At 44.0% G+C, this 12,247-nt stretch overlaps 1 protein-coding gene across 1 annotated transcript in view; it reads left to right on the top strand.

Moving 5' to 3' along the window:
• Positions 1-12,247, top strand: part of dars1 (aspartyl-tRNA synthetase 1) — a 56,183-nt gene that overhangs the window by 16,026 nt on the left and 27,910 nt on the right. The window contains exon 6 of the mRNA XM_083641557.1: positions 594-696. Coding sequence (XP_083497683.1) covers positions 594-696 — 103 coding nt within the window. The remainder of the gene's footprint in view (positions 1-593; positions 697-12,247) is intronic.

Genomic DNA, 12,247 nt, shown 5'->3' with positions numbered 1-12,247 from the left:
GTGTGTCGCCATGTTTCTGAGCTTTACACACGGTAGCTAAACATCAATCATATAACAGCAGTGAAGACATAGGTGAGCTGTTTCAAACCCCCATCCTCCTCAAATATTCTTGCCAAAAAGCCTTCATACTTTCTTTGCCAGTATCGATGTGAAATAGGTCTTAAATTGCATTCATAATGGTCTTAAAAGTTTTTTATTTAACTTGTTGAAACCTGCAGAAACCTTGGTCTAATGTCCCAAGTGTTTGTCGGCTGACTCGTGCTGTCCCAAGGTGTGTGTGCGTGCGTGTGTGTGCATGTGCGCACCATGTGTGTCTGTTAGGAAGGCAGCTATCACCCCGGCTCCATACGGCCCTCTTCAAAGGGAAGGATCTATTCACAGATGATTGACACTTCACCTGTGGAAGACGAGGACAGTCCTTCTACTTCCAAGTGGAGTCGCCCTCGGGCCCTCTGACTGAACAAACGAAGGCACCGGGGCGCGCGGGGCGCCTCAGCTTTTATTTTGACAAGCCCATTAGCTGCTTCAGCCAGAATGAAAGGGCTCTGTTAACACCACGGCTCTATCTATTGTTGTTGTTATGTCCTTCTCAGGGAAGCAGTGCTTCTTGGTCCTGCGTCAGCAGCAGTTCAACGTGCAGGCCCTGGTCGCGGTGGGAGATCGTGCCAGCAAGCAGATGGTCAAGTTTGCCGCCAAGTGAGTACTGAGACTGCATTTCCTGTCAGCGAAGGCGAAACAATGGTGGGAACAATCCCCGGGCCCCCTAATAGTCCTCAGCTCCATTTTCACACATTCTGAGAGGGGGGGGGAGGAATCGATCATTTCTCACATCACGACCAAAGCCGGCTGTGAACAGGGTGGGATACAAGCAGCGTTTAATGGAGCGGTTCCTGTCAAGATGGCAGAATCAGAAGAGGAAGAAATACTTAAGAGCCAGTGCATCATTCATCACGCCGGAGAGCAGATTGAAGTCCATTACTGGTCCTCTATGAATGAACATGGATATCAACACATGTGCACTTCCTCCAGAGGGGGGGGGGGGGAAGTCATTTTAGATAGGCTTCTAGCAACCCTCCATAACCTCCCAGTAGGTAATCTCAGAAAAGTCGGATTTGGAATATTACCATAATTTTCAAATCTGACGGCAACTGGCCCACACATCAGTATGTGGCACGCTTTACCAGATATCCCCCCACTGATCGATTCGATCAGTCCAAAGTGTGAGGCGCTCCATGGAAACGGCCCCCTGCTGGAGCTCAACTGTTAAGACCGCAATTAAACGCCGACACGTCTGACTCGTGTCTGAACTCCTTGGCCAATTACAACAGAATACAGCTCCTGGCAACACTGATGTTTATAGGGTGGTGTTGTGTGTGGATCTTGTCTCTTTCCCCGCACTGTGTTCACGACGATGTCAAAAACAAAGTGTGGAATAGAGATGATTTTCTGCGTGTCTCTACTAGCCGAGATGTTTCCCCCCCTCCGTCCAAACATGTCAAACAACTCCAGCAGAACCGCTGCTCTCAACAGGGCCGACACCACGGGGACGGAAAGGATACAGGCATAGTTGGGTTCTGGTTCCCTACTCCCTAGCAGAGATGACGGAGAGGTTACCGAGAATGAAGAAGGGGATTTGCACACTATCAAGTAGGGCTGTGGCGATTCACTTATCTCCCGATTCGATACTATCACGATTCTTGGGTGCCGATTCGATTTATATTGCGATTCTCAAGTATTGCGATTCTACGATTATTGCGATTCGATATTACGATTTATTGCGATTTTTGTTTATTTTTTTCTTTTCTTTTTTCAGTTTGCTTTTTTACACTAGATTAGAACATGGGAAAAGTTGAATCATACACTAGAGACTGTATATTATATATCATGAGTAGGGCTGGGCGATATAGTTAAAAACAGGGGCGGACTGGGATCATAATTCAGGCCGGGCATTAGATACCAAGCAGGCCAGGCCGATATGGGCCGACGTGTGTGAAATTTGGGCCGTTTGAAGCCCAATTTGGGCCGTTTGAAGCCAGATTTGGGCCGTTTGAAGTCCAATTTTACAATGAGATGCACCCACTTTAACCCTGAAGTGTAATTATTACTTCAGACTAACTAATAAAGTAATAAAACCACTAGTAAACCAGTAGGCGGCGCCTGGCCTGCTGTTCAGTGAGTGGCCTGACTGCAAGCACCCAAAAAAAAAAAAAAATAGATACTTAGGTGAATCGATATTTTCCCCCACCCCTACTATCAAGAGAGACTGACTGACCGACTCGCAGGTTGGGATAGTTTACACTTCTCATGTTGCTCACAAAATGTGCAGCTTGAAGCTAGCCCCAACACAACATCAGTATTTTCTATCCAGATCAAGGGGCATCCTCGGGTTTGGACAGATGAAGCCGACATGGAAGTGACAAAAACTGTAGTTCCTCGCATGGCCACTTGATGCTGGCTGCAAAAGGGAGTCATTGCCCATTCACCCCTCTGTAGAAATGCCCGTTTTGGGCTCTATAGCTAATTTCCCTGTTCATAACAACTGTATGGGTGGGTGAATTATATAATTAACTCACCCGCTTATACAGTCTATGGCTGCAAAGAAAAGTTTGATTGTATAGAAATTAAATGGCAAAATGACCATACAGATTTATGACCTCAGTAAACACTTTCCTAATGAGTTGATGGTCTCAATCTCTAGTTTCAAGTCTTCTTCAATACAGCATGATGTTCATTTTGTAAATTAGGGTCCAATTGAGAGTAAAATAGATGATAAATCAGACTAGGTTTGATTGACAGGTCGCCTGTCCAGTGACCGTGCAGCTCAGCGATCAGGATTAGCCCTAACCCTGACCAATAGCAGTTGGCACTGCATCTCTGTCTCGCTCGAACCAAGCCCCCAGGAATAGCGCTGGGCTTTGAAGCCAATTGAACATGCTGGCGAAGCTCTGTATTGCAAGTCACGTGACGCCATGCAGCCCAGAAAGGAACATTCCCATCCACTTGCATGGGGACGCCGGCAGCTGTTAAACCCAGGGGAAATTTTTCCGGGTGTCACTCAAAGTATAAAACGACTCTTTTAATTATCAAATATTTTTTTATGCGGCATTTTTTCTTCAGAAGCCACTAAAAGCCGCATACGGGTGTATTTTCTGGGGCTTCATGAACGCGCATTTCATGAATGCGCATTTGGCCACGGGAACGCGGATCATCAGAGCGAAGCGTCATCACTTCCTTGTTGTGAGGTGAGCTCGAGCTCCAGTCGTCATATGGTCATATCCAGTCCGATTTTGCCTTTTATTAAGATAATAAAGTAGTTATTTTACACGAGTAGCCCGCCGGAACATGTGTACAGATAACTACTGTTAACCGAAAACGTAGGTTTGGGATTATGTGTGTTTTCTGTGCTCTTTATGACATGGACAGCAAGCTAACACTGCCTTGGTTAATGTAAGGAGGTATCGTTACGTTAGCCTACCCCGTTATAAATGTTCTGTTGTGATTCTCTATTGTCTAATAAATGATTTTTAAATGGCTTGCCCTGTGCATGATTCCAATTCAGTTCCGTTGACAGTATTGTAGCGTCCAAGGTGTCGAGCTGTATTAGTGTATAGATTATAATTTTCATTTAGACAAGACCATGACTCAGTACTCATATCAGTACTTGCCAGTGATAACTGATTGCTGTTATAATAACAGTGAGTATGATATGACGTCTTGACAAAGTCAAAGTGCTGTAAATTTTTTTTACTAACAAGGTCCTTGTCAGGCAGCCATTCAATTATTGCTTTTATAATATTGGTTGTGATCAAGTCAAGAGAACTGGCATCCATGTTCGGAAGTAGGCTACTCGGAAGTAGGCTAAATACATTTTTCCATAAACCTTGATGTACATCTATTCACCTTTTTCATCTCAAGGACCCCTCACTTTTATGGCACCAACAACATCAAAGCAAACCAGTCAGTTGAACTATGCTGCACTGTATCTAATCAGAATCAGAAAGACTTTAATGATCCCCTGGGGGAAATTGGGACAAGTTACAGCTGCTCGCACTCAGAACACACATAGCACAACACAGTATCACACAGTATCTCCCTAAACGTAAACAGCCAATACAATAAACTAAAATAAAGTAGAGTAAGTAGAATAAAGTATAATGTACAGTACGTGTCAAATTGCAGTTATTGCACACTGGAATTATATTAATCTGTTAGTTCTGCCTCCATTGGCTGTTAAACATATCAGTTTAATTATAGGACCGATATGGATTGATTTGATTTGATTAATTCATGCTTGCAGTGGTACCAAAAGGCTCACTGAAAAACTGCAGAATTTTCTCTTTTTTTTTTAGTAAGTTATCTGGTCAAAGTTTAAACTGTCTCATTGTACAGCCTAACTGCAGTGTGTAAGTTCCTCAGCCTGTTGGTTCTGGCCTTCATTTCACCCAGCTTGCTGAGTGTCCTGGCAGTACAAGTGCCTCGTGTTGATGGTAACAGGTCATGCAGAGGATGTTGTGCTTTCTGCATGTCCCTTATCAAGTTCACAGCAGCCTCCTCCCTCCTGATCTGGAGTGGGGGTAGAGCTTGTGAGATGTTGATGTAGGAGACTCTTGAAATCACTATATTTCAGTTTAACTCAAAGATAATACTAATATTTAGTTACATTTAATTAATAAAACAATAGTCACATAATGCCAAAGATTGAGGTGCCAAATCCAAAAAAACTCATGGATATGTATTGGAATGAGTCTATAAGACTCATTCTAAACATGTCAGGACTGAAAATTACATCACAAATTCATAGATTATATTCATAGATTTGGGGGAAAAGAAATGTCAAAATGATCTTTTGAGTCACTACATGACAGATAGAAAATATTAATCAGACAGTAGCAGGTAAGGCATATAGAGTATTGTAGGGATTCCTGTCCAGCAAAGTCACGGCATGAAGTCACACCAGTTATCTCACAACTTCAATACTAGGCTAGTTAATTATATTATCACTGATTGGTGGCTGTGCAACAGTTGCATGCTACTTTCTGTGGTTAACACACACACCGTTTGTATTTTAACTGTAAGATGCTGCCAATAGGTGTTATTGTAAGTTTTGATAACACTAGCCCTCTGGTGACAGAACTAAACAAGTCAACTTGATACAGTGTGACACTGCACGTTTTTAGACTCATTTATTTAGCGAATGCAAGGTCCTTGAGCCAATTGCCTCCTGATCTGCTGTAGGCCTATGGAGGGTGAATATTCCTCCTTCAAGTCTTTGTAGAGGGCAAGCTTCGATGATGTGTTGCATTGTCTGCTGCTCTCCACAAGCACACAGTGGGCTTGGGCTGCTGCCCCACTTGTGAAGGCTGGCCAAGCAGGGGCCATGTCCAGTCCTGAATCTATTGAGGGTTGACCACTTGTTGACCAGTGGGGTCTGACACCAGGTGTTTGTTTGGGACGTCCTTGGACTATCATTGACATTGCATCAATCTCAATCACAATAAAACTGGCATCTAACGATTAAAAAGCACTGGGTAAAAACAATTAGCACATTATCAAGTTTTAGTCAGCTCACTAGATCCCAGTATCCTAGTATATAATGTGATGTCAACAACTCAATCAATCTATATTTATATAGCACCAAATCATAATGACCACTCAACAGGTAGACGCTACTATGGACTCAAATAATATATCGGCTGTTTTACCACACAGGTCATGTGTCAATTAAACAATTTTGAGATTAGAGAAAAGACAACATGAGAGCGATGGTGATGAGACACAGATTTGAAAGCTATATCTTTCAAGTTTATTTATGACAATAAACAACAAAATCCTCCGATCAATCCTGACCCATAGGCTGTGGCCGTCTACTCACATTAACGTAAACGAGCTCATTGTAGCCTATTATGCTAACGTTAAATTTCCATGCAGACCTGTTAGCCGTTTGACATACAATTCCAACGATGTGTTCATTATGCATATAAACCCCTAATACTGTCAAATTAAAATCTGCAACCGCACGGCTAACCACCTCTAAGCTGCTCTAAAGTTGTCCGAAGTGAATTTCAACAATGGCTCCTCTTTCAACTTGGCTGTCTCTCTGGCTGTCACATGAACGCGCATCTTCGGTGGGAGACGTCATGGAAAACGTCATGGCACACATGCGCACTTCGCCTTGGGCTGCACAGTCAGGAAGTAAATCCCGGAAGAAAAACCCCCCATGTTGGCATCATGCGCCAATGAGTAACCTCCGTCCGAATGCATGGGTGGGCGTGGCACGTCCCTTATCCAGTTATTATAATACATCCATGGCTCGAACTGGCAAAAAGAGGAAGAAAAAAAGATGGCGAAGGGCCACAATGTCAAACTCGAGTCTTCAAAAACCACAGTCCACAAACCAATGGGTGAAGTCACGGTGGCTACGTCCATATTTAGATACAGTCTGTGATGGAGATCCAGGTTAGTGTCACACAGACTGACCCGTGACCTCTGTGTCCTGACCCCAGTGACCCCGCTCTGTTGGAAGTGTCAGAATACCACATGAGCCACCATAGTTCCTCTAAATGACTGAGCTCACCCGCTCCCACCACTCGTTGTGATGTCATCCCACAATGCCTTGCAACTTAAGAAAATGGCTCACAACACAGAAAGAGAAAAGGAGCATTGACTTCAGTTTTGATGTTCTCTGATATTGTTGGAAAACTGAATACAGGCTACACACAACAGAATATAAATCACTGATTTAAGACTTGTTTCACATTTAATGTGTGGTTTCTTCTAAATGTGTCATTTCATTACATCTATGGGAAATATTTTAGTTCCTCATTTATCAGGGTGTGCAATGTTGTGGTTTGACAGTTAGATTGTATTGCGATACAGTAGCACCTAACACCAGGACAAGTGAAAGTGATGACACAGTTGCCATCGCAACACCTTACACACACACACACACACACACACACACACACACACACACACACACACACACACATAAATACCACACAAATAGCAAAGTCACGACTCACGCGGCTGCGTGACTTACCAAGGGGAATTCTGAACTCTCACTCTTGTGATCAAAACATCCTTTCATCATCTTTATACTTGCATCTTGATTTGAAGCATGTGGCACTAACGTCTCATGTGCCTGCTTCCTTTGGCTGTTGGTCCCAAGTCAGTGTCTAAAGCCCATGGCACACCAATCGAACATTCTCCAACAAACAAACACGAACGAACACACGTAGATGTTCGTTTGGTGTGCCATAGCTGTCTGTCCTTGTCTGTTCGTGTTCGGCGATGTTCGGTGATGTTCACCCGGATTCAACATGTTCAATCCGTGCTTGTTCGGTGTTCGCGGTTGTCTGGTCAGTTCACCATGTTTTCAGTCGCGTATCCATGGAAACGGCAGTGTTTTGAGCATCAGCCCGCTACCAAACCACTCGACTGTATTCCTTCTAGATGGTGGGCCAACCGGAGATTTTGTGCACTTAAACGATCCCTACAGATGGAGAACCCAGTCCTTTTATTAACAACTGAGACATGTCTCAACAAATGAAAATAAAACTGTTGCCACTCGTATTTTCTGATCATATTTTGTGATCGCTAACTCTGTCAACTTGCATTTTCTCCGGTAAAGAGAGCAGACAGCTATGTTTGGGTCCGACATGCATGACGTATTTGTAGTTATCATCCAATAGCGGGCTTGGAAAAGTATCACGTGGTTCACGTTGCTCATGTAGTTCCTGCTTTCTGTCAAATCCAAACACCACAACATCACTCGCTGTTAACTTTTTGGAATGATTTTCAGTGGCACTTTGCTATGATTTGCATTCATTTATATAATATTAACTTAGCCAGCAATTCGGTGTTAAGACGTGACGTCAGTTGTGAAAGTTCGGCAGCTTCTCAATGCAGTACTACGCTAATAGTTTATGAGCAACGCTAACGTGATATCACTGATCAGTCTGTATGCTTCCCTTATCTGTCACTTGGACTAAAACGCTAGCTAAGTGATTAACTATATTAGAAATACCAACATAATAAACTGCAGCCAGTATATTTAACTAACGTTACAGTCAGGGGTGTAATGGTTGGTAAATGAGGTGGGTAAACTATCCAACGTGAGTAGTTTACCCAGCTCATTTCCCCTCATTGATAGATGATCTAAGAACAAGTGAGTAAACTATCAACCTCATTTAAAAAATGTGGCTTACGTCCACTACAGTATATTTTAGTAATCTGCTCACTAGTCTCTAATCTAGAGTAACGTTACATTTGTATTAATAACACATGTATAATTGGTCAGTGTGCCATGCTTTCAAACAATCTCCAACATCTGCCAACATTCACAGACAATTGTCTGTTCGTGTTTGTTGGTGTTTGTTGGAGAATGTTTGATTGGTGTGTGCCATGGGCTTTAGTCCAGTATCACACATGTTGTTGAGATGATTGACAAGCCCAGTAAAACCCCGGACTAAAAGTTAATCCTCCCCTAATCACACAGAGGCCTGTGATGACATTTTTGGGAAATTGTCGATCACATATTGTATGTCCAAGTCATCCTCCTCTCACTCACACTATTTAATTAAGATGTCCTCAGCCTCCACTTCCTGTACACGTCAAGTAAGTTAGGAGTGCTGCTGAGTGTCATTTGCCAATAGCTCAGAGAGAAATATGAACGTGAATACACATACTCCTACTAGGATGTGACCACATGGGTGTTTTGAAGCTGGTATTGGCATTTTTTAAGTGTTGCTGCTATTAGTTTGCAGGCCAGCATCTTCTTTATTTTTTTATTACGATCCCCGTCCCCCGCCCTTCTCTCTAATTGTACTTGGCCAATTCCCCGCCTGCTGTCCTGGTTGTTGCTCCACCCCCTCTGCCGATCTGGGGAGAGTTGTAGACTAGCACATGCTTCCTCCGACACATGTGCAGTCGCCAGCCGCTTCTTATCACCTAACAGCGAGGAGTTTAACCCGTAGGACGTAGCACGTGGGAGGATCACGCTATTCCCCACAGTCCCTCCCCCGAACAGGCACCTGACCGACCAGAGGAGGCGCTAGTGCAGCGACCACTACGACACACACCCTTAATCTGGCTTCCCATCCGCAGACATGGCCAATTGTGCCTGTATGGACGGCAGACCAAGCCGGAGGTAACACAGGGGCTCGAGCCTGCGACCCTCGTGTTGGTAGGCAGGGGATCTACCACTGCAATACCCGGACACGCCAGTATCTTTAAAAGCCCAAAAGTGTCAAGTATTCCACCAGGACACCCTGTAAATACAATGATTTGGGGTGGTGATGAAAGAGGGACTCCCATCAAGTTCAATTGTATTTATTTTACAAGCATGTTTCAAAGGACTTGACAAGACCTACTGTAACAGCCTACCCTCTCCTTCATGGCCTAATCTACCCAGCACCACCAGCCTTGGACCCTGAGAGCAAACAACTTCCAAGGGGGAACAAATGAAAGAAACCTTGTGCAGGCCAATTGAAAGAGGGACCCCCTTCTCCCACCACCACGACGGCTAAGGTGGATGGCATTGACTGGCCGATTTTGATAAAAAAGACAATTTCGGCCCCGATAAGTCGGTCTAACGCTCGCACCTACCCCAGTTCCATGATATCTCTCTGCTGAGCTAAGGAGTAGAATTTCCCCGGCCGTCTCCGCGTGATGTCGGCGTCGGGTCCTGAGCTAATCAGTGTGTTTGCCTGGCTGTGTGCAGAGTGCATTGTGGCCCTGGGGACAGGCTTGCAGTGGAGGTTATTAATGTGTGGATTTATTTATCTAGCTGATCTCTCTCCTGCTGTACGCCAGCAGCTGCTGGGGGACTGGAGGGGGACAGCGAGCAGCACCCCCCCCACCCCCCCACGCTCCTTGCTGCTTCTTAATGAGAACGAGTGAAGGATTACAGCGGCTTCTCCATCTGGCCTGCTGCTGCTGCATGACAGTCGGCATTGTTTGTCCCTCATATCTCTGACATGCTCTGGGTTGCAGCTCTAGTGGAGGGGGGGGGTCCCAGTGGGATAATGGTGCCCTATTTTTCCCCACTAAATAAAAAAATATATACTTTTTGTTTATCTACAATGATGTCGAGTTACAGACACATTGAGAAGAAAATGAAATGGAACAAAGCACAGGTAAGCATTGAGGCAGGGAGGTTTGTGATCATAGTTTGTCGGTAGAGTTTTAAATTTTAGCGTGTGTTGAAGTTCCTTCCAGGAGTGTGGTGCGTTAAAACAAAAGGCAGACTTTCCTAAGTCAGTCCGAGCTCGGGGGACCTCAAGCATAAGCCAGTCATCATCAGAGCGAGTTTGATAGGTTCCAGAGTTCCAGTCCAGCATCATTGAGATCTATAGCTGTCCAATCAGTGGACATGGTAGACTGATCTAAGGTGTCTCAATCAGTGGGCATGGTAGACTGATCTAAGGTGTATCAATCAGTGGGCATGGTAGACTGATCTAAGGTGTATCAATCAGTGGGCATGGTAGACTGATCTAAGGTGTATCAATCAGTGGGCATGGTAGACTGATCTAAGGTGTATCAATCAGTGGGCATGGTAGACTGATCTAAGGTGTATCAATCAGTGGGCATGCTAGACTGTGTCTACCATCCATTCATGGTAGACTGTGGCCGTTTCTCAATACCAAGAATGCGTTCTTGTTCTTGTGTTCTTGGGGAGAACGTTCTTGCTAGTCGTTCTTGGAAGAATTAACTTGCTAGGTCACAAGCACACATGACGCTGTTGGCAGTTTGAGACGATGCGTCTTGAGGGTATTGCGCAATACCAGTGCAGAGGCTGCCTGCAGTACTACACAAATAAAAAGCTCAGCTGATTTAGATGCAACCAATTGTACTCTGGAGCTTTTTGCCATTTTTCGGCATAAATGTCCGTAATGTGGCACTTATTGAAACCTACTACCCTGCTTGTAGGCATCAAAAGTCATCAGAAATTAATTTAGTGATGAAATAAAACTTTAAATTGTAAAAAAAAAACTTCCCGGAGCTTATGGCGTCTTCTCTGCTGCGTTCTGCCTCCGCTTATGCCGAAATGAATGCTGGGATATCTGCCTTGCCAAGTTGACACAAGTCACCAACCAGAGCATCCTCGGTAAAGTGGGCATGTCGAGAACACATCCGGGAATTTTAAGCGTTCTTGGCGAAATGTGAACTTTGTATTGGAACAGTACTTGGGCTGCGATTGATGACGTTTCACAGGGACACAAGAACGCAAGAACACACAAGAACCCTTATTGAGAAACGGCCTGTGTCTACCATCCATTCATGGTAGACTCTGTCTACCATTCAGTAGACCCAGCTTAACTCCTGTGCACTTTCATTCTTTCTCTTCCACAGTGACATGTAGTAAGGCAGCATATTGTCAAGGACTTCATGAAACTATTAATTCAGATTCTCAGTATATATCCAGGGATACTCAACTTGCTTTGCGCAGGGGCCACTTTCGTGAAATGATAGGAGGCCAGGGGCCAGTTAATAAACAAACAATATACATTTTTCTGTAGTGGATTGTAGGTTTTTGGGGTGTCAGCCGGAGTTTAGTCTAACAATGCTGTGCACACCAGATAGTTAAGTTAGTTAGGTTAAGTACATACATAAGTGCCTGGGTAGCGAGCAGACAGCAGTATTTGACAATTTAGCTGGAGCTCAGTCAAACTTGATTTCACGTTAGTTTTTATTGTGAATTAGATTCTTATTCATTTATTAGAATGGTCGGGGGGCCACTCTGCACCCTGTCGCGGGCCGCATCTAGCCCCTGGGCCGCAAGTTGAGTATCACTGTTATACAGTATTGCAGACAGTTGCAGAGCACACCTTTTTAGAACGGTCATATACTGTACTCTGAATGTACATAATAGGGACATTTTACTAATTTTGCACAATCTACATTGATCTCGTTGTCGAAGCTTCAAAAATCTTAACTAATCTGCCTTCTCTTGATCTACACGTCCTCCTTTGTGATTGGTATAGATTTGATAAGAGAAATCAATAAGGATCACCTGGATTCACCTTATCAGTGTACTTAATGAAAAAAGTAAGTGTACATTTAGTGTTAAATGTACGTTATTGAAATGGATTAGGGGACCAAGTGAGTCAAGACTTTTTCCATTCGTCTTTATTAGGCAAGTTAAATTAAGCAGAGTAAACTGCTGTGTGCTGTAATGAAGTGAAACACTGAACTAATCCCACGGAACTATGGATGGGATGATATTTTCAATACACAATATGTGGTT

This window comes from Poromitra crassiceps, assembly GCF_964638095.1.
Source record: "Poromitra crassiceps genome assembly, chromosome: 8".
Classification (NCBI taxonomy): domain Eukaryota; kingdom Metazoa; phylum Chordata; class Actinopteri; order Beryciformes; family Melamphaidae; genus Poromitra; species Poromitra crassiceps.
Note: the sequence above shows the minus strand (reverse complement) of the source record. Positions and strands in the feature narration are given on the sequence as shown.